This window comes from Piliocolobus tephrosceles, chromosome 10 (genome assembly GCF_002776525.5).
Source record: "Piliocolobus tephrosceles isolate RC106 chromosome 10, ASM277652v3, whole genome shotgun sequence".
Lineage (NCBI taxonomy): Eukaryota > Metazoa > Chordata > Mammalia > Primates > Cercopithecidae > Piliocolobus > Piliocolobus tephrosceles.
Window position 1 is genome coordinate 22876477 of NC_045443.1, and position 22429 is coordinate 22898905.

General features: G+C 33.5%; 1 protein-coding gene across 4 annotated transcripts in view; it reads right to left on the reverse strand.

The window, feature by feature from the left end:
• The window catches only part of C2CD5 (C2 calcium dependent domain containing 5), a 95770-nt gene that overhangs the window by 45868 nt on the left and 27473 nt on the right, over positions 1-22429 (reverse strand). For all 4 annotated transcript variants that reach the window (XM_023209076.2, XM_023209074.2, XM_023209073.2 and 1 more), the window contains exons 9-10: positions 17169-17254; positions 10898-11006 (exon numbers count right to left, since the gene is read on the reverse strand). In XM_023209076.2, coding sequence (XP_023064844.1) covers positions 10898-11006; positions 17169-17254 — 195 coding nt within the window. The remainder of the gene's footprint in view (positions 1-10897; positions 11007-17168; positions 17255-22429) is intronic.

Below are 22429 nucleotides of genomic sequence, written 5' to 3' on the forward strand. Positions count from 1 at the left end.
AGGAAGCAAATGGCATATGTCCACACTCCAGAAAACTTGTTAAATTTGGTTTTTGGCTAAAGCAAAAGCTCAAAGAACGAAGGGTTTGCAAAGCAGATTCAGCATACAGGAGCCAGAAACAGTGGATATTTTGGCGCATGCTTGGATCAGGTGACAGTACAGACTGAAAACTATGGCAGCTCACTGAAATGGTTACAGAAAGTAATGGCCCTAAATTCTAGGTGAAAGCAAGGCAAGCATACAGTAGGGAGCACTTAATCACAAACTGGTAATTATACTAACAATTACCTACAACTGTAAGCAAGAGACTAAAGGAAAAATTTTTGGTTACTAAATTTAGGGGGCGTTTAATTAAAACAAAATTAAGATTAATTTGTTTAACAGTAAAGAAAAGTTATATTTATCTTCAAAGCTTATTTTATACTCATGCCAGACATGAGCTAGAGAATCTTCAAGTAGTAATTATGATTCGGCCTATTCTATTACCAATAAAAATTCAGAGATATCACAGCATTTAATCCCTATAATAGAATGTGTAAGGTTTAAAAACTGATAGCTACAGTCTTACAGGAATGTATTGTGTTTTCCTATAAGAAACACACTAATGAATTTGAATTATTTTATTCACCCTACAAAAGTACAAAATTGAGGATACTATACTAACATAAAAGCAAACAGAGTCTGGCTTAAAATTTTGTGGCAACTATATATGCCACATATGAAATGATACTATTTAGTTATTTGAAGGATATACAGCTGAGATGTGAGGTCACATTTAATAAACATTTCAAAGAAGTTAAGAAACAAACCTCTTCACCTTAAATACCATGTTTCTTCTGCTAATCTACAGAATTATTTATAATTATAAAAGTTATTTTAGGAGAATTTAAAATTTAATTATATACAAATTAATATATTTTTATACTCAAATGATATATTTTATACATATAAGTTTAATATACAAATTATATTTTATACTATTTTATGTTTTTCTTCTATGGGTCAAAACTCTTTGTAGATAATATCACAAATCTTTTAATATATCCTTTTAATTGCAGGCATGAACTGAGCTCTAAATCAGTCCTCACTGATGTCTCTTTTAGGGGTAATGTCAGTACACTTAGGTTGACATCAGAATTCATTCATTTTTACTATGTTACATTCCTAGAGCATGGCCACAGCTCGATATCTTGCCATCTTTTTAACACTTTGTTTCTGAAGTGCAGGTGAAACTGGTAAAATTCTAAAACGGCAGTTTATATCTCAGAAAATAACAATGTGAACAACTCAACATGATATGCCCTTGTTAAACTCAACCTCTTTGAGATTTTAGGCAATCACACAACTGGCAACTAAGAAACACCAACTACCTGAAATGTTAAGTTCAGTCCATTTTTATATAGCCCTGAAAGAGAATAACTCTGCCTTGCAGATTCTTTTAATATGGTTAAAAGAAAAAAGAAATTATTCTAATGTTTTAAAGCAGATTCACTGTAGTTAACAACACTGTACTGTATATTTCAAAACAGCTATAAGAGAGAACTTGAAATGTTCCCAACACTTAGAAATGATAAATACTCAAGGTGATGGATACTCCAAATACCCTGATTTGATCATTACTTATTCTATGCATGTAACAAAATAAAACGTGTGCCCCATAAACAAATATTATGTATCAATAAAAATTATTTTAAAAATGGACAGTTATTCAATCTAATTTATAAATCAACAAAAGGAGATAAAATGTTAGGTTGGATCAAATAAAGGTTAAGACAATGATAATCTACCATGTTAATGGACAGTATAAAAAGCTGTATTCCCAAATACCTGAAAGTAACAATCCAACTGCTAACCTCTTGAAGAAGATAAATTTCCCCTAATGAAAAAGAAATTAGAGAGTTCAGGTTCAAAGGCGTATATAACCTCAAACTGGGTGGGGATCAGTAGACTAGGAAGAAGATTCTCATTATAGAGGAAGTCATGTGTAAACACAGAGCAAACATCAAGACGTAGTCATTTGGGATGTTAGGAGGAAACTAAGATATAATCCATGTTGGACCAAACTGGAGTCTTTACTATCTGTAAATTTAGAAAGCCAAATGTGTAATCTACTCCATAATTGTGAAATTTCACTACACACACGCATGCACACACACACACACAATGTAACTGGAGTTTCATTATTCTAAAGTTACTGGTAATATAGAAAAGCTCACATGTCACACATACTGTATTTATGCCATCTTGCATCTTGAACTTATTTATCTACTTCCTGAAAACCTTATTAAAATACTGAAAACCAAAAGCTGTATAACTACTTTAGGTATAGTTTGTACATCTGTTTATAAGTATCTCTCAGAGAAAATGATAATTGCTGAGATTATCAGTAGAATTAAAGTTCCAAGACAGCCTACCACCTATCTCCATTTAACCAAGACACACATATGCACACACCAAATAGTGTAAGAATTACCCTAGACTGGGTGTGGACAGGCTGCCTGCCGGGATTAACAATTTTGTTCCCAGTACCCAACACAGTATTCAACACATGGTAGGCACTGCACAATGAAGAAAAACTTAACTGAATTGAAACTTAAAAAAAGAAATTCATTCAGATGAGCAGACTGATATCTACATTCTATAAATATATCCTTATATAATCATCTGACTCACACTTTGTTACCATTAAATATTTTGTAAAGTAATTATCATACTTATTTTTATAGGACATAACTAACTACTCACTTTTGCTCCTAAAATAAATTTTCTAAACAACTATAATTCTGATGGCTAACAAAAAAGACTAATATGTTCTAATTTTGAACCATTAATCCAAAGCTTGCCTTATCACTAGTAAAAGTTTCTGAATGAGAAAAACTTAAGTATAATATGTCCTAAGATCTATAATCTGTCTAAAATAAAAATCTGTTTAAAACCCTTTTAAAAATATTCTCAAAAACAAACAAAAGGCTATCTAGTGTTAAACAATTTGTTTTACTAACTCAGGACTTAAAATATCAACTCACAAATTTTGTCTACATCCGGAAACTATCTCCAACTAATATATAATTACATTTTGATACCACATTATATAACTACTTTACTTCTTCTTGACACTTCTTAAAAAAAAAAATCTAAGCTGACACGCAATCTCCACAGAGGAAAAAATAGCAAATTATCCACAACTACCAAGATTATCACTGATTTAAAAATTATGTATGTTAGCTACTCAAAAATACTTCTAGTGGTAACTCAAGGGAAAAAAATAAAAGATCATACTCATTTGAAAACTGAGTTAGGACTATTAAAACTTGCTCTGTAAACATTTTCCCATCTCAACGCTCAAATAAACTTGAGTTTCCAAAGGGTAGAACCCAATTGCTATGTATAATTTTAGAGCTGTAGGTATGTGGGATAATTCCCCTTTCTTTCTCTTGTCTTTAAAGCAGACAAGAGCCTGCTTCATTTGCCACATTTCACTAGTTACTAGGTCCTGCTGTTATTATACTCAAAATATCTCATTAATCTATAGTCAAGAGTATAGGTTCTGAAGCCAGAGTATGCAAGTACAAACTGTGACTCAATCACTTTCTAATTATTCACCTTTGGAAAACTACTACTTCACTTTGCTCACCTACAAAACAGGATTAGTGCCGACCTCAGAGCTCTGTTTTGAGGATTAAATGGCCTACTATTACAAAACACTTAAAAGACTACGTGGCACATAATAAGTTATTGATCAATGTAGCTCTCCTTTCACCACCAAAACCTAGGTTACCTATTTAGCCAAGGTTACCACACAGTCTACTAACTGGTCTCCCTCTCTATAGTCTTACTGCCTTTAAGCCCATTCTCCACCCTATAGTCAATGATCGAATGCAAATATGAGCATAGGCTACCCTTATTCTTATGCACTTCCAATCCTAGAATGTCACACATAAGATCTGTAATGTAAATGCTGCATTCTGCTTCCTAGCAGCAACACTCACCTGCCTGGCCTTTCTCAAAGTCTGTTACCAAGCCAGAAACATAAGCAGCATGATAAGTAAAGGTAACATTTTAAAAATAAATTCTAATATTGAGTTCCCTTCTTCCTGCTCTATAAAAACATTTCTAGGGCTGGGTGTGGTGGCTCATGCCTGTAATCCCCGCACTGGGAGGCTGAGGCAGACGGATCACTTGAGGTCAGAAGTTCGAGATCAGCCTGGCCAACATGGTGAAACCCCGTGTCTACCAAAAAAATAATTAGCTGGGCATGGTGGCACACACCTGTAATTCCAGCTACTTGGGAAGCTGAGGCATGAAAATCACTTGAACTTGGGAGGCGGAGGTTGCAGTGAGCTGAGATCACGCCACTGAACTCCAGGCGATAGAGCAAGACTTCATCTCCAAAAAAAAAAAAAAAAAAAAAAATTCTAACATTGTAGTTAACATAAACTAAGGCAGCAAAGCAGGAGAAAAGGAGACAGAAAAAAAAAGCTAAACTAACCAAGATATTTTGTACTCTGTGGCAAGCAACCTAGTAAGCATGAACTAACTATGTAAACATCATCAAATGAGTACTGGCTAGCACATTGTTTTGCAAATGCTAGAAGTTTCAGAACCACACTCAAAGTATATATAAACATGGGTACTGAAATATAAATCTATGTGAGTCTCCCATCTATCCTTCAAATCTGAGCTCAAGAATTACAACTTCTGTAAGTTTCCCTCATACAGAGTTAATCAAGCCTTCCTCTTTAACCTTTATATTGTATCACACCATACTACACAGTAAATTATTTAATGTTTTTCTATCCTCCAAGAATATGAGCTTCATGAAGGCAGAGGGACTGGCAAACTTTCCACCCTAACACCTAGCAAATTGCATAGCACAAAATAAATTCTGATATAAGCTTGCATGATCTGTCATATTTTATACAACATTACTGTATAATAATCTTACCGTATCTTTCCATATTTTAACGTTTCTGAAATAAGAATGTCTAATAATTAATTATATTTAATATGGTGGTATATATTTTCTCTTGGAAGGCTGTTATTAAAATGATGATGCTTCATGTACTACATGGTACAAAGACGCCAGGAAATACAGTGTGAATGAGCAATTCTAGCCCTAATAAAAATGGTATCAACAATTCTTTTCCTAACATGGTTAGTTCTTGATTTTCTACATAGGAGAGCAATGGCTAAATATTCTCAAATTACAGAGAAGAATACATGAATGATTTGCATATATTTACCTATATCAAATTTTTCTTCAGAATTATCAGGTTATTTTTCCTAAACAAGTATGAAAATCAGTTGTTTCTGAATATATACTAGGTCTTACCAGAAAGATTCTAATTAATCAGAAGCATACTACAAGGTGTCATCATTTATGTTCTTTTAACTTTCTGTAACTTATATCCACCTTTTTTCTTCATACACTTTCTACCTGACATTATTTTAAATGATGGCAAGATATACTGCTTCCTCAACCATGTTTCTCTTTGCCAAACCATAATTCTGCTTTTGTGGGACAACGTCCTTACTATGTCTATAAGATTTAATTATTGCCATTTCCATTTCCAAGATTGTTCTATGATTTGACAAACACACATCTCATCCTAAACATCTTTGCCCTGACAAGATTTCAGTTCCCTACATTATTAATGATGAATATGCTCTCAATGTCCTTTCTCTATATATCTTTTCACTATACTAATCTGCCTATGTTTTAAAAGTTCTTAAGAAATTAACCTAGCAAGGTATTTTTCAATTTCTCACTAAAAACCAATTATAAAATATTACACTAACAAATGACCATTTTAATTCTAATCAGTGACAGCATGCTGGTAAAAACTTGGATAGGAAATTTCTCTATGGATTTATCGATTGATATCAATCTGCACCTGTAAATGTTGGACTTATCATATGGTTTACCAGACTGAATTTAGGTAAATCTACATGATGAATATGATTTACTTCATAGTCAAACATGCATTACTTACATCAAAACTTATATCTTGAACTCCTAAGAACAAAAAAAGTTTACAATATTGAAAAGATTATGAGATATTATCTAAAATTCTGAGCCCCTTGGTGCCTTTGCTTTTCTGTAAGATATACTTTCTGAGACAAATAACTGAAAAGTTTCTTTAGGCAACATACCAGCTTCTGACTGAATCAAAATGGTTGTATTATTTCATGCTAAAAAATATAATATAAACAATTAGAAATGTACATTATTATGCTTTTATCAAAAAGAAAAATTGCTTTTGATTCTAAAACACATCATCAGCTGTAAAACTTGCTATCTTAGTCTGGTTTATTTAAAAGCTACAAACTACATTCATATGTAAAATTACTTTTTAAAAATTATATTCACATGTGGAAAGGGAAGGAGGAAAATTTAAGAAAGCTGTTAATCCCCCAAGTCTGTTCTTAGTTATCTATTTTGGAACACTTCTAGAATTATAAATAAAAATGCTAACAGTTACACTTTTACAGTATCCTACAGAACACTAAATATATTCTATTCAAATCTAAATGTGCATTTAAATATACTTTATTTTTAATTTATGAAACATTAAATACTTATATTTAACAAATACTTGCTTAATCTTAAAGCTGATGCCTACATCATTCACCTGATATAGAAAACCATCCAAAACATAATAAATAAAATTTTAAATGATCATTCTGAAGTTAATCACCTAAGAAAAGTCATTGATAATTTATAGTATTTCTATGGCTTTCATTAATTCATTTTAGTTAACACATTTTTATATTTGCATTTCCACTGAAATTACAAGAGTTATTACATACGTAGCACAGAATATATCTGTATAACTGAATTGACCTTAAACTTACTTCATCTAGAACATTTCTAAAAACTTCACTGAGCTGCCATAATTTTTGTCAGCATATGTAGTACTGAATGACCATTAAAATACCTGAATTGAAACTATTCCAGTCTAGCAGTTTGTAAGATCTTGTGTTACCCATAATTCCGACAAAGGCTGAGTTCAAAACAGCAAATTAGTAGATCAGTTTTAGGTGCAGAATAGTAGGAATAAAACAAAAAACACTACAAACAAGAACGCAATTGACAACACCACTCGACAGGAACTGGAAAGACACAGACAGCAGAGTTAATAAGAACTAGAAATAGAAAAGGGGAAAGGAGCATGCTATAGTAATCTAACATTAACTAATCTAATTATTGAATTACCTTGATTTTTAAAACCACCCCATTCTTTCCCTTGTTGCAGTCACCTGTTTGCTCAAAATTTACCAAAGGAGGTTGTTCTTTAAAAAAGCCTCCAAAATAAGAATCCATAGTTAGCAGGTGGTAGTGGTTTTAAAATAAGATTTTTTCCCTTCTATAGTGAGAATGAAACAAAAATTTCCCATATTCACTAGTCAAAAAAATAGCTGCAAAATTCATTTGAGAATGCAAACACAGCATTTTTAACATTAGCACATGCATCTCAATCCATCATAAGTTTCTCTCAGCTGAGTAACTGTCACAAAATTAAAACATCATCATTATGGTAGATGTTAATCTAGAGTTTTGTTTTGTTTCAACATTCAGCTTTTCTTCAACATATTAAAATTTCTTCATAAATAATTACTTAAGAGGCCTGGAGATTAGTAAATGTTCTTAAGAAAATGTTCCTTTTTAGTGCATAATAATACATAAAACAATCCAAAGAATGTGCCATTTTATTTTATTTTTTGAGATAGAGTCTCCCTCTGTCACCTAGGCTGGAGTGCAGTGGCATGATCTCAGCTTACTGCAATCTCCATCTCTAGGGTTCGAGTGATCCTGCTGCCTCAGCCTCCCAAGTATTTAGGACCACAGACATGTGCTACCATGCCCAGATAATTTTTGTATTTTTGGTAGAGAGAGGGTTTCACCATGCTGCCCAGGTCGGTCTCAAATTCCTGAGCTCAAGTGATCTGCCCGCCTTGGCCTCCCAAAATGCTGGGATTACAGGTGTAAGTGACCGTGCCCAGTCAGAATGTGATACTTTAAATCAAAATAATATAATATTGGAACCATTAGAATAATTACATGTATTTAACTAAAAATAAAACAAAATGAAAATGTAACTCATATACCATTTGAAAGCACTTATATGTATATGTCTATGACCTTTTGGGAAATAATCCATTAATAACTGAGAATTTCTACATGTGAGCTGAAAAAATACTCTAAACTGGGAGGAAAGGCAGAGAATGGGTGAGCTGGTAGTTACAATACCCAAAAGACATTCTGTAATAAGAATTACTCTTTTCTTCCCTGGGCCTGGATTCTTACATTTCTTGCACAGGTAGCATGAACTGGCAGGTAAAATAAACCCCAAAATGCAGTTAGTTTTTTTTTTTTAAGTAGTGATGCTTTAAATACAGCTCTCTACTTAAACTTATTTAAGTAAACTTCACTTGTTCTCCCAGACTCTATAGCTTACTCAGAGTACATGGAAGCAACAAAACGAAATCAAAATGTTTTTCTTTTTCTTTTTTTTTTTTGAGACAGAGTCTCATTCTGTTGCCCAGGCTGGAGTGCAGTGGCGTGATCTCAGCTCACTGCAACCTCTGCCTACCGGTTTCAAGCAATTCTCCTGTCTCAGCCTCCCGAGCAGTTGGGACTACAGGCGCCTGCCACCAGGCTCGGCTAAGTTTTGTATTTTTAGTAGAGACAGGATTTCACCTTGTTGGTCAGGCTGGTCTCAAAACTCCTGACCTCAGGTGATCCACCCGCCTCAAAGTGGCTTCCCAAAGTGTTGGGATTACAGGCGTGAGCCACTGCGTCCAGCCCAAAATGTTTTTCAGTAAGCAGAAGATATTCAGTAATTAAATATATTCCTGAAACCATGTTTCGAACTATTAGATCAGTGGGTGCCATCTATTAAAATATTTGAGTCAATGGTCCATAGAAACACAGGTAACTGGCCTTGGGTCGCAAGGTTGATGTCATGTATGTTAACTCGGTACTTCCTTGCATTTTTCAAATAATTCAAGTTCCTTAACACAAAGATGTAGAATTTGGCATAGTCTTCAAGATCCCAATACATTAAACTGGCATCGGTCTGAATTTTTCTTTAAGTACTGTACACAAATACCACAATGGAGAAAACATCTTATATTGACCACAAAAATAAGAAACAGGGGAAAAAAAACTAAAGAAGGGAAAAAAAAGAGAAAACCAGTGCTTAAAAGATGTATTTGCCCAGTTATAGAGTTAAATAATCCTGACTTGCACTGTTTTTCTGAAATCTCATTCAGGGTCCAGAGAATTCTAGTCTTCTCTGAAATAAACTCAAGTGACATCAAACTACAGGGCATAAACTTTTAAAAAAATTTTAAAAATAGTAATGCTCTGTATCCTCAAAAATAGTCATTATTTACAATGTTTTGGTCCAATAACTTCAAAGCATTTTACCCTTCTTTTTTTTTGTGAGACAGAGTTTCGCTCTTGTCGCCCAGGCTGGAGTGCAATGGCACGATCTCAGCTCACTGCAACCTCCACCTCCCGGGTTCAAGCAATTCTCTGCCTCAGCTTCCTGAGTAGCTGGGATTACAGGCGCCTGCCACCACGCTCAGCTAATTTTTGTATTTTTAGTATTTTACAGGCGTGAGCCACCGTGCCCGGCTACCCTTTTTTTTATAGCTGTCAATACAAGCCTCACAAAGAGGTCACTGGATGTGACAATTTAAAATTTTCAAAAATATATACGTCTATATGCCAAATAAGAATACTAATATAACTTCAGGTTTAAAGTATGTTGATTGAGCATCTAGTCAATGAGAGATATAAGAACACATTCCATATGGAAAGTTCCCACTATTTATCATGCTTATTTTAGACATAGAAAAATCACCAGAGTATTTCTGATCCAAGGGCCTGAATCCAGTAGGACTTTGATGCCTACTTGCTTTTATAATTATGTTCCTATGTTTTAAAGAAGTAAGCTACTATTCTTACTCGTTTGCTTAAACAGAACAAATAGCTACATAAAAGAAACTGAGGGACCAGATATTAGTTTGTTTGTCTGCTTTTCAGTTCTTAGCTACTCTAGACAAAGTCTACAATTACTTTGTTGCCCATGCCGGATTCCACCACCAATGACAGAGTGGAATCCCAGTACAGTGCTGGGATCTCGGTTCTGTGTCTCCTAAGTGCTGCCTGGGCAGGCTGGAGGGGACAGGTGGCCATGGTCAAAGACAGTCCCAGTGTGTTCAAGTTACACAATGAGCTCTAAGAAATGACAGCTCCAGTCGCCTGCTCAGGAAGAGGGTCTTTGACCCATGGACTCATCTGGTTCCCTCTGCTACCTATCTGTTCCTATGACACCCACAGTGTTTACACAGGTCTTGTTGTGCTGCCAGTGTACACAGGCCGCTGCTCAAGTCTGGCTATGTTGCCCTGGGCTCAAGTGATCCTCCTTGCCTCGGCCTCGTGAGTAGCTGGGACTACAGCCACATGTTACCGTGCCCAGCTTTACAATTACATTTTTAAAAATACCTGTTTTAAGAAAAACGAAAATAAGCAATCTATAAAGAGCTACTGCTAATGAAAAGAACTAACATCTTAAACTAATGGCCATAATGGTCAATTTATAAAAATGTTTATCTCCCCTGGGTCAAAGAAAAGTTATTTAAGGATTTCCTTAAAGTGATATTGTGACCAAAAATAAATTAAGATTTGTTTTTTACAGAAAAGTAACTAAAATACACTTAGTTTACTTACAATTAAGATTACTACAAATATATTAAAGTAACATGCTAGTTTATACTTTCTTTTCATTTCTCTTTTCAGATAGATTTGGCTTTAAAAAATCATGACAATAAATTTTAATAATCACAATTTAAATAAAGGAAACATTGAAACTTTTTAAGAACATACCAGGATTGTGGATACGATCCAAAAGCTTCACAGAACGTGCACTAACTACACCCCCAACGTGTACAAGGAATCCAGGAGGAAATGCCGTCAAGGTAAAAAATGGAAATTCCTAGTGGAAAGAACAGGGGAAAAATAAACTTACCGTGTGTAAAGTGTAAAAAATTTGCTGATTAAAAAGCTTGTCGTAAGCAAATGTATTACATCCCTTGAAATAAAAGGCCACCCATTCTACATTACACATGCTTTGTAATTAAAAGTTTTATTAAATGTTTAGAGTTTCAAATCCATTTCCCCATATATACAATGTTATACAGAATCCAAAGACCCATTTTGTCAGTTCTCAATGAGGAAAAAGTGTTCTTTCAATTTAAGATATTTAAAACATACTCTTCCTTCCTCTGAACCTCCAACTCTGATGGAACTTCTCAATAAGATGAGGGAACTGCCCTATCACTCTACCCCACTATCTATTTCTCAGTGGTATAGACACCCCCTTCACATGAACACCCAGTATTAAGACACTGGTAAAGACTCTAAAAACCTGGGGCCAAGAGATCTAAATGAAAGTGGGACCAAGGGAGGGTATGTGAGAGGCTAAGCAGTGTGGGTTAAGAGAAAGAGAATAGGGGCAAATATCAAGTTGAGGTGGGTAGAGAATCATTGCCTGAGGTTACTCTATCAACACCAATGTGGCACGAACAAATACAAGTGCATAAAGGTACATTAAGGAAAGGTGACAGGTACATAGATAATAGCTAGGAAGGCAATAAAACTCCACAAGTTCTTGCACGCTTTATTCTCTCCTTCTCTCTTAAAGACATAAAATTCATCAACTTAGAGACAAAGAGAAACACAAGAAAGAGAAATGAAAAAGCCGAGAAAGGAAATTCATTGAAATAGCACCCAATAAGAAAACAGAGCTCCTGTGGAAACATGGAGGACCCTCACATTATACAAATTGGATGCAAGTAAGGATAACTTGATGTTTGACCTGTCTGGTTGCAAGATTAATGTAGCTCACTTAACTGGAATCACTTACCAGTAGCCTCAGCTATTTAGAACATAATCGAGCATAACTGAGAAAAATAAGCAAAACAGGGCTCTCAACAGTCAAAAGAACTGTTACGGTCTCAAGCACTAAAGCTCATATACTTTATTCATAAGAGACTCCCACAGATCATATTCATACTATATTACAGCAGTTATAAATTTTTATCTTAAGAACAAACAATTCTAAAATTTATCATGATCTTATTTTCAAGACCACCGCAGATTAAATGCAACAAATAAAAGTTGGTATAGAGATACAGAATACCACCAGAAGCAGGCACATTAAAAGCAGCAAGAATTATTCACTGGCTGCTTCAAGCATGGAAAATATAAACTCACAAAAGCATGATCACAAAGCACAGCAACTTGGAATCATTTAGCACAAAAGCAATCAGTCCTGCGCAACTCAGTAACCCATGAAGGTTGAGTATAAAAAAACATGTGTACACACACACAATTTAGAAATAAATTCAGTTCAAATTTAGAAGTAATCTTTAAACAAGAGAAAGAAAAATCTAGGCTACATAAGAAAAGAGTAAAAAAACTACTCTATGGAAGTGGTTAGCTTTGGCCCAGCAGACAGGTAGAGGAAGATAAGGAAGAGGATGGAAGGAGAGTACGTCACTTACAATAAATGTATTATAATATGTTTAGTCAAAATGCATCCTTATTTCCATTTAAACTTCTTTTCCTGTCCTCCAAGTTTTATTCCTGGAAATCTAATAAAAACTGTGCAAACTAGAAGATTACCTCATAATGAATTCATATTTATTGTTAAGAAATTTGAATGTAAATGAAGTTTTGAGTCATAAAAATATTTGAATGGATTTATTGTTAGGCACAGCACACACAGGGGTAATTACACAATAATATAAGTGTGAAGAAAGAAGTTGGGAAAACAGTTTGGTAGTCACTGAGCAAGTCCATTTGAACTTTATAAATGTGAGTTTTAAATGAGAAATGTATAGGTAAGCTTATATTATTAATAATGTAGTTAGGTTCAGTGTTAGGATCACTTAAATTTTAATACTTCCTTAAAATATCTGAGGCATGTGGTGGTCTCACAGAATAAAAAATCACTTTATATGTAATCTTTCTACTTAAATCTTCCAAATATCTAGACAAGAGATACTGAAAGTAACATTTTTGTAAGCTAAATGGAAGACAGTACTTCCTTTTCCCTTCTAAAGAAATTAAATAGGTACATTATGTATTAGAAAATATTTTCATATAAGATTTTACATAAGTATGAATAAATGAACCTAAATGACTTTTCAATTCAGGGTTCTTTACCCTTCTCCCCAAAGTTCTTTGTTTGGGGTAAAGAAATGAGGGGAAGCATCGTACTGGAGCTGGTCAGAAAGAAACACACAGGGCGATGGCTGCCCAAAGAGGCCACGACTCACTCTCCACCTTACGTGTCCCCAATTCACTTACTCGGCACACCAATTCATTCTAAAACACAAAATTTAACCTATAATAAATAAAAAATCTCATTGTTATTTAACCAAAACTCTGTCTTCATACAATTCTCTTATTAGAAGACCTACTGCTGAAATCTATAGCAGATTGTTAAGTACCTATCATCACCACTATAACTAGCAACTACTGTCAAGTACTTCTGTGTGCCAGGCCCTGTAGTCTGTGCTTTATAACCTTTCCCAAATGAGAGAAGTACTATTATCTCCATTTTTTTATACGAAAAACTGAACTCAAGAGGGCCTAGTATTCCTAGATTCTTTGTGACCAACAAACTTTATCATCTGGTTTCACTGTCATTTAGAGTTACGGATTTGATTTTATTACACCTGACGAATTTATAGATTTTTCTTCTGTTTAAAAGAATAGTTTTCGCTGGGCACAGTGGCTCATGCCTGTAATCCCAGCACTTTGGGAGGCTGAGGTGGGTGGATCACCTGAGGTCAGGAGTTCAAGAACAGCCTGGTTAACATAGTGAAACCCTGTCTCTACTAAAAATACAAAAATTAGCCAGGCATGGTGGCAGATGCCTGTAATCCCAGTTACTAGAGAGGCTGAAGCAGGAGAATTGCTTGAATCCTGGAGGCAGAGGTTGCAGTGAGCCAAGATCACGCCATTGCCCTCCAGCCTGGGCAACAAGAGCAAAACTTCATCTCAGTTAAAAACAAAACAAAACAAAAGAATAGCTTCCTTAAGATCAGCCCAAGCACATCCTGCTTTCAACGCCTAGATGTGAATTTCAGGAACTGCAGAAGAAATTTTCTCCAGAAAGTCTTCATATTTAAAGTAGCTTTCCCTGGGGTACCTAGATAAAGTTACATGTTAATGATCTGACATAAGCCAAGGGCAGGCAGCATAAACATATTTAATAGTGTGTGCTCAAAGACAGGTTAGTTGAAAAATTATGAGAGCACAATGGGAGTATTCTTTTAAAAAGAGATTTAAATAGGATTTTTCTTAGGAGATATTTAAATAGCTTATTCTTTAAATCAAATACTCTTTTTATTATTGCAAAAGACTAAACTTTCTAGATATAAAATCAATAACAGATTTCTACCATGATTTATTGTACAATTTTACTCTCACTTCTAAAAAGATCAAAATTCTTCAAGAGTTTACCTTATATCAATGTTTCCCAAAATGTGTTCCTCACTAACAGGTATTTTAAAAGGAAAGTTCTAATAAAATGCACTTGGGAAATCCTAGGTCAAACTAAGTTACTAGGTTTCTTGACTGAAGGAACTAAAAAAGTACTTCCATATTTTCTCACAGGTAAAATAAAAATCTTATGGAAAAAACAAATCTGGCTGAGCACAGTGGCTCATGCCTCTAATCCCAGCACTCTAAGAGGCTGAGATGGGAGGATCACTCAAGCCCAGAAGTTTGAAACCAGCCTGGGCATCATAGAGAGAGCCTCTCTCCTAATTAATTAATTAAATATCTATTTACTTTACATCAAAAAATTCATAGGTGGAAGCTAAATCTAAATAAAACTTTTATCTCTATTTCTCATCTACCAAAAACCCGGCAATGCTTCTGTGAGAGTAAAGAATAACACTTTTAATTTTGATAACTACTACTTGAATAATCCATAAAAGAGATTGGGCAAATAAAGTTTCTCTTTCCTCAAGAAAAAAAAAAAAGTCATATAATTTATTAAGGGTTGTTTACCAAGAGATAGAAATGAATATGAAACATCATATAAGTAGAGCATGTCAGTGACACAATCTAGTGTTCAGGTTAGCAGAATTAAGTCATATCTGAACACATATGGGGAAAATTCTTCATACTTCTTGTTTTTCCCAAAACAAAAGCCATACTAATGGCAGTCACAAGTGAATAGGAAAGCCAAAGATGATAATGCTTTTGCTGCTTACTTTGTACACAAGGTAGAGAAGTAGTTTCATAAACCTAAGTAATTGCTACTTTGAGGTTAGACGATGTAGATGTACTGCCAACTCAGGACTGACAAAGTTGTAAATGAAACTATAGTTCTCTACACCTTTGCTGTTAATTCCATGAAGATTATTTAGTAATCTATGTCCAATGAGTAAATGTGTCCAAAATTTTAAGAATGTTTAGATGCATATTTGAAAACACAAATTTTATCCAAACTAAATTCAAAATGGTTTTCGTTGCTTAATATTGTTTTCCCTTAAAGTGAGATGGTTTTTAAAGATTCTTGGTACAGACAGTAAAGTCACAGGCACAACATACAAGTAAAATCTTATTATATAGAATTTCAAGGGAATCCACATTTTTCTGTTACTGTGAATTCCGGAATGGTAATTTGATTATAAGCAAGCATATTCCTATTGTGAAAAACTCTGTAGAGAACATAATAATGGAACAGGGAAAAAGATAAGAGCATTCTGGCAAAAAAAAATGGTAAGTGAATGCACACACACACCTTCACTCTGACCCTCTTCAATGTTTTCAGTCTTTTGTTACATTTGGTTTTAATAGTTGATCTGAATGTTTAGGTGGGCCTTTTGGTGGCAGTTGTAGGTTTGCCTGCAAGGTGCAAGAGTAGCTGGAAGGTAACTGCTGCTTGATAGAGCATGAAGCAAAAAATGAGCTAAAGCCTCATCATTGCTTAGTTCAGCTCTGCTCTCTCCAGCCTGGTCTAAGTAAACAGTGCATACACAGATACTGTCAGCATAAGGAGGGAAAAGTCTAGAAAACAAATTGTACCGACTTCTAGAGGAGAAATACTTTAGTTTTATGAAATGTATCCTTTTACAGGTATTTACTCTTTCACCTTTTTTCTCCCAAATGCTAGTGTAATATAGAACATGTAAAAGAAAATTCTGTGAATGCTTATAGCTTCCAAATCAGACATAATGAAAGCTATAGAACTATGTCTTAAAATTACTGACATGACATATATAACATGCACCATATTAGTTAGTAGAAAAAAGAACATGAGCCTCACAGTGCTATTAAATTTAAAAAGAAAAAAACTTTTGCATTATGAAAAGACAAATGCTGTCAACATTTGCTAAAAGCTTAAATAAAACTTAAATGACCAAGACTAAAACTAGAAAAGCTATCAATACAAGAAATAGGCTCTCACACATTTTTCGGAAACATACCCGCCTTCTACAGAACCTATGAGGCGATCCTCCCTTAGCAATGAAGTTTATTAAAAAAAAAAAGAGAGAGAGAAATCATCCAAAAACTGTAACTGCTTATTTTCCCAATCAACAAATACAGCTAAATATCAAACTTACAATAACTAAAATAGATGCATTACAATGAATAACCACATTATACTAATCTTTAGAAATATAGAATCTGTACATTTCTTATTCCTAAGAGATTGGCCAATGATAAAAGTAATCTCAGCAAACAAATATATTTATATACTAAGGAATTATTTTTAATATAATAAAATGCTACTTGAATACTTTTTTCTGCAAAAATGTTTACCATCTCCTTTCCAATAATAAATGTAATGGAAAATTACTTCAGCATTCAATAGGTATTCTCGAAAATAGTATTTCTGATAAAAGATTAAATGACAAAACAAAAATTATTATTATTATGCAATTATTCCAAATCAAAGGTAATTATCCATAAACAAATTACTTTGATATCTTAAATCCATTTTGGACTTCAAAACTGCAATATTATAGATGTGTAACCAAAACAGTTCATGAAAACATGTAAGTACACGGAAGCATAAGATAACAAAGTCATATTAACAGTGTAAGAATAAAGAATATCAAGTGAATCTTACCCTCTGTTCCAACGCTGATTGAGTCTGTTGTCTTAAAAGAGCTTTAAAGGGCCCCCCTTCTTTTCCAGCACTACCACTTCCCATTCCTACAGAACATCAGTACATAAATAACAACCAAAAAAAACACAACTATAGAAACAAAGTTTAATCGCATTCATCTCCATAAACATCATGAGTTGAAATGTGATAAAATGATCGAAACATTTAAAGCACTGGGGATGACAACTAAAGCACATATTTTACTCTACTTTTATTCACAAAGTTTTCTTTAGATGCAAGATGTCAGAGCCCTACGGACCCCAGCTAGTTTCGGACTTAATTTTTTCTGAAAATTATAAGAAAAATTATGTTAAGGTGATGAAACTTTCCATAATATTCCATTTTAAAAGCTAAGTCTTTTAATTAATTAAAATGATCAAGATAATAACAATTACTATGCTAACAATTTAGGAATACTAAAAAGTGAGAAATATGTCTGATTAAATGTAAATAGAGACAAAAGCACTACTTGTGCTCACTTAAAATATTCCAAAATTCTCTAAAAAACATAAAATTTAGGTGATTTTGAAATATAGTCAAATCTATTTTCTTATAACTTCCCATTTCTAAACATATCATGACAAAACAGTATTAATTTCATACTTGTCAACGCTCATTCACAAAAATCAACATAAACTTTTTTTAAATAAACAAAAAACCACAGACATGTAATAGAGACATCACAAATGTACATAGTTATGAATGAAAGAAGTACCTTTCCCAAGCTCTTAGATATATTTTTTATGGCTTCATTTTAAATTTCTTTCCCTACCTTATTTTATTGTTCTGACCATGCCAATAGATCAACTATGGTCAAAGAATCACAGAAAGCAGGGGACAGGTAAGAAGCCAGTGCTCTACAGACTAGAGTTCATCCCATCCCTTTCAAAACTGAAGATGCATACAGCCAAATTTACTACAATGACTTAAAAAGAAACTAATTAACTTTTACATTTTTAGCTGTTCTTGGATAAGGAAACAAAGGTTAGCATATGTATAGTCCCATTCTGTTCTTAAAAAAAAAAAAAGATTTTTCTTATAGTAATCTGAACATTATTTTTAGAGACTATACAATACTAAACATAGAAATGAAACTAAGATCTTTATATGAAGCATATTAAAAGCCAGAAAATAAAATGTAAATTTGTAGTGATAAGTGAAATATCAGAAAATATATCAGAAAAATTTAATAATGCAACAGACAGAAAAAAAAAAAAGATAATGAAAGAATATCACCAAAATGAGACTTAAACTGATTCAAACAGAATAATTTACTAATGTAACCATATGGTTTAGCAACATGATGATACAGGTCCAATGTGAATGGAGTTGGTATGAAGAGAAAGAAAGTAAAGCATCTAAAACAGAAACTGTAGTAATAAGAATCTAATAATATTAGAAATACCCAGATCTATGTCCTTAGACATATAATTTTTTAATATATAAAATAATTTGGTAGAATATTCACGATTAGCCATCAAGTAATCCTCAATTATATCCTTATAACTCCAATTATTTAACTGTCTACCAGTAAGAAAAATAATAGAAAGGCATCTTGTATAAAATATCCAATAATTCTTTACAGCATGAAAAATAAAGGGATTAAAAAGCTGACATAATGTGATCCTACCAGAAGCAGCCAGGAACAGCTCTTCACTGAAAGAAACACTTTTCCTCAGAACTGGGCTGACAAGGCTAGAATGATGAGGGGTAAGGCTAGATTCCGAGAGGAGGAGACAGGACTTTTTAAGATGAAGGGAACCACAAGAGAGAGAGGGGGAGCTGGGACACAGGTAAATCCTAGGTCCCTGTGGGTAAGGTGCTGTGGAGGAAAGTAGCAGAGAAAAGATGCAGATTCAGAAGATGATCAAAAAATGCAGGCTAAGGAAAGCAATGATGAGGCAAAATATAACAATAAAAATGAACTTTAAAATGTACAGACAAATTACACTAAGCAAATGAAAAGTCACTACCAAGACCATCTATCCCACATAATGTAAATAAAAGGCATAGTCTAAAACTTAACAAAACCTTTACTAACTTCACATTCACTAAAATTTTTTAAATCACTAACTTAGGATTTTATGTGATTCTAATAACTTTTAACTGACGTCTTCAAAATATTTAACTTGCCTGCCCTTTTTGGCTTAAGAATTTGTAAGATTAAAATGTACCACATTTTCAAATGTTTAGAGCCAGACTTGCTGCCTAAAATATAAACACTTATTTAAAGTTATAAAGGTGCAGTACTTCAAATGTAACTAACTTTAGATAGCATTTACAGGCACTTTAATTGAATACCCATAAAACATACTCAGTACTGGATTAGGTAAACAGTTGTCAGTATTAATTTTAATATTAACTTCTTTCTGTCCAGTTTTGAGATACATATTAATGCTTTTCTTTTTCCTCTAAAATGTTTAATACTTTACTCTGATCATAGTATTATTTGCATTTACCAAGATTTGAGTACCCTAAGGGTCAAATACCCTCTGTAAAAACTATACATAGTTAAAAGACTGGCTAAAAATATTAGCTAAAATCAGGTATCAAATCAATATTCTAACACCAGTAAATCTAAAATTCCACTATTAAATACTTGGGAAAAAATATAAAAATAAAACCTTGTAAATGTCAAAATTAGTATCTAGAGAAATAAATATAAAAGTTTTTAAAAGAGACCTACCAGAAAAACAGATAATGTAGCTTGAACTACAAACAGGAAAAAAAAAAAAAAAAAAAAAAAAAAAAATTCCGTCTAAATGTCATTTATTCTACTTTTGGATTCCCAAATAAATTATAATCAGCTTCTGACTGTCCATTATTTCTCAAGACACTGATTCTGATATAGGTAAATTAGAAGGCAGAAAATCATGAAATACAGGCTGAAATTTTAGTTTTAGAACTTTTATAACAATCACAATTGTTCCATTTGAAGTCTCCATGAGATAGGAGTGCTCCTCAGGACAATTCAGAGAGATTCAGGGACTCACAATATAAGGCCAAGGGGCTGAAAATTGCTAATGGTATATAAATAAGCTATAGAAGTAATAAATAACTTTAGGAAAAACAATATTATTTAGAGGCAGCTTATAAATATAGGAATACATGGGAATAACACCCCATTTGTAAATAAAATTTTTTTTTTTTTTTTTTGAGATGGAGTCTCGCTCTGTCGCCCGGGCGGGAGTGCAGTGGCCGGATCTCAGCTCACTGCAAGCTCCGCCTCCCCGGTTTACGCCATTCTCCTGCCTCAGCCTCCGGAGTAGCTGGGACTACAGGCCACCTCGCCCGGATAGATTTTTGTGTTTTTTAGTAGAGACGGGGTTTCACCGTGTTAGCCAGGATGGTCTGGATCTCCTGACCTTGTGATCTGCCCGTCTCGGCCTCCCAAAGTGCTGGGATTACAGGCTTGAGCCACCGTGCCCGGCCAAATAAAAATTTTTAAACTAAAAATTTGGAACCAGAAGATAAAATATGAAAAGTTCATTAATAATTATTACTTGACAATCTTCTTTAGGCTTGGCCTTTTTGGCGAATTTAAAAAAAAAGAAAGAAAGAAAGAAAAAAGAAACAGAAAGACCAAGGAAATGCTTTCCAAATTTTATCTATGGTATGGCAAAAAAAAAAAAAAAATAATAATAATAATAAATAAATAAAGGCTTGGAATATGTAGTCAGTGGACCACAGTCTCAAAAATATTTTTTAAACTCATTACTCAAATAGTAATGTAAGTCTTTGTCTTGATTGTCATGAATTTTAAGGCCAGAGTCTTTTACGCTTTATCTGAAAAAAAAAAAAATCTTTTTTCACTACAGTCTGGATGGTTCAGTTTTTATGGCATAAACCTGGTAAGGTGCCAAATTTCAAAGCATATATTACTATCAAATAACTACATTATGTGTAGACATTATTCATAATTATCTAGAAAGATGAAGCTGTTATCTTCAAGAAAACAGGTGTTTATCTTTATATTTTATGACTTCATTTATAAAAACAGAAATTAAATCTACAGCCTTTTTTTTTTTTTTTTTTGAGACAGAGTCTCGCTCTGTCACCCAGGCTGGAGTGCAGTGGCCGGATCTCAGATCACTGCAAGCTCCACCTCCCAGGTTCACGCCATTCTCCTGCCTCAGCCTCCCGAGTAGCTGGGACCACAGGCGTCCGCCACCTCGCCCGGCTAGTTTTTTGTATTTTTTAGTAGAGACGGGGTTTCACCGGGTTAGCCAAGATGGTCTCGATCTCCTGACCTCGTGATCCGCCCGTCTCGGCCTCCCAAAGTGCTGGGATTACAGGCTTGAGCCACCGCGCCCGGCCTACAGCCTTTTTAAAAAATGATCTTTCCTTAGAAGTAGCACTGCTTTGGATTTAGACATCTTTTCCTTGTTTTCACAAAATCTAGGATTGTTTTATAAATTTCTAACACACAAATAGGGCTATTAAAAAATATTAATTAAAAATAACAAATAACTGTTTTAATCATCTGATGGGAAAACTATCAGACAAAAATACTATTTATAAAAATTTCACACCATTAACTTTTAAGTTTAATTTATTTTAAATTTTTCTAAACAATAACACTTTAATGATTTAAATAAGTTAATTCTATTCTAAGGTATAAGGAAATAATCTGATTTTTCATCAAGTTTTTATCATAAAACATTTTCATGAAAACCCAGAAATCATTCATCAAAATACAATAGAAAAGAAAAAGATATAAATTTAATAAGCAGAAAAATTTAAGAATAAGTAAAAATGCTATTTTCTAACCTACAAAGACTAGCAAAACCAAACATTTTAAATATCCAGTTAATAGATAGATGTACTCTAATACAACCATTTCAGTGGTTAAAAGTTTTTTCATAATAAAATCTTAGAATTATATTCATTAATAGGCAGAAATAATAAATTCAAAAATGCTTGTATGCAACTGATTACAAGCTACTAGTGTTACTTTTTAGTCAAATGTTTTAAGATGTTATTCCTCTTAATTTGAGCATAAAATGAAAAATGTCTATATGCCAAAATAAATCGTGGACTGTGATAGCTACACTAAGATTAAATCAATGAAATGTAGACAAGATAATTTCTAAATTATACAAAATTTTCATATTTTAATTGCAGTAACTGTAAATGGTCAGTATTCACACTTTCTTTTTAACTTAAGTGCCAAAAACAAGAGGAAAGATTTGGATGGAAAGCTAGTAAGAAATAGAAACAAA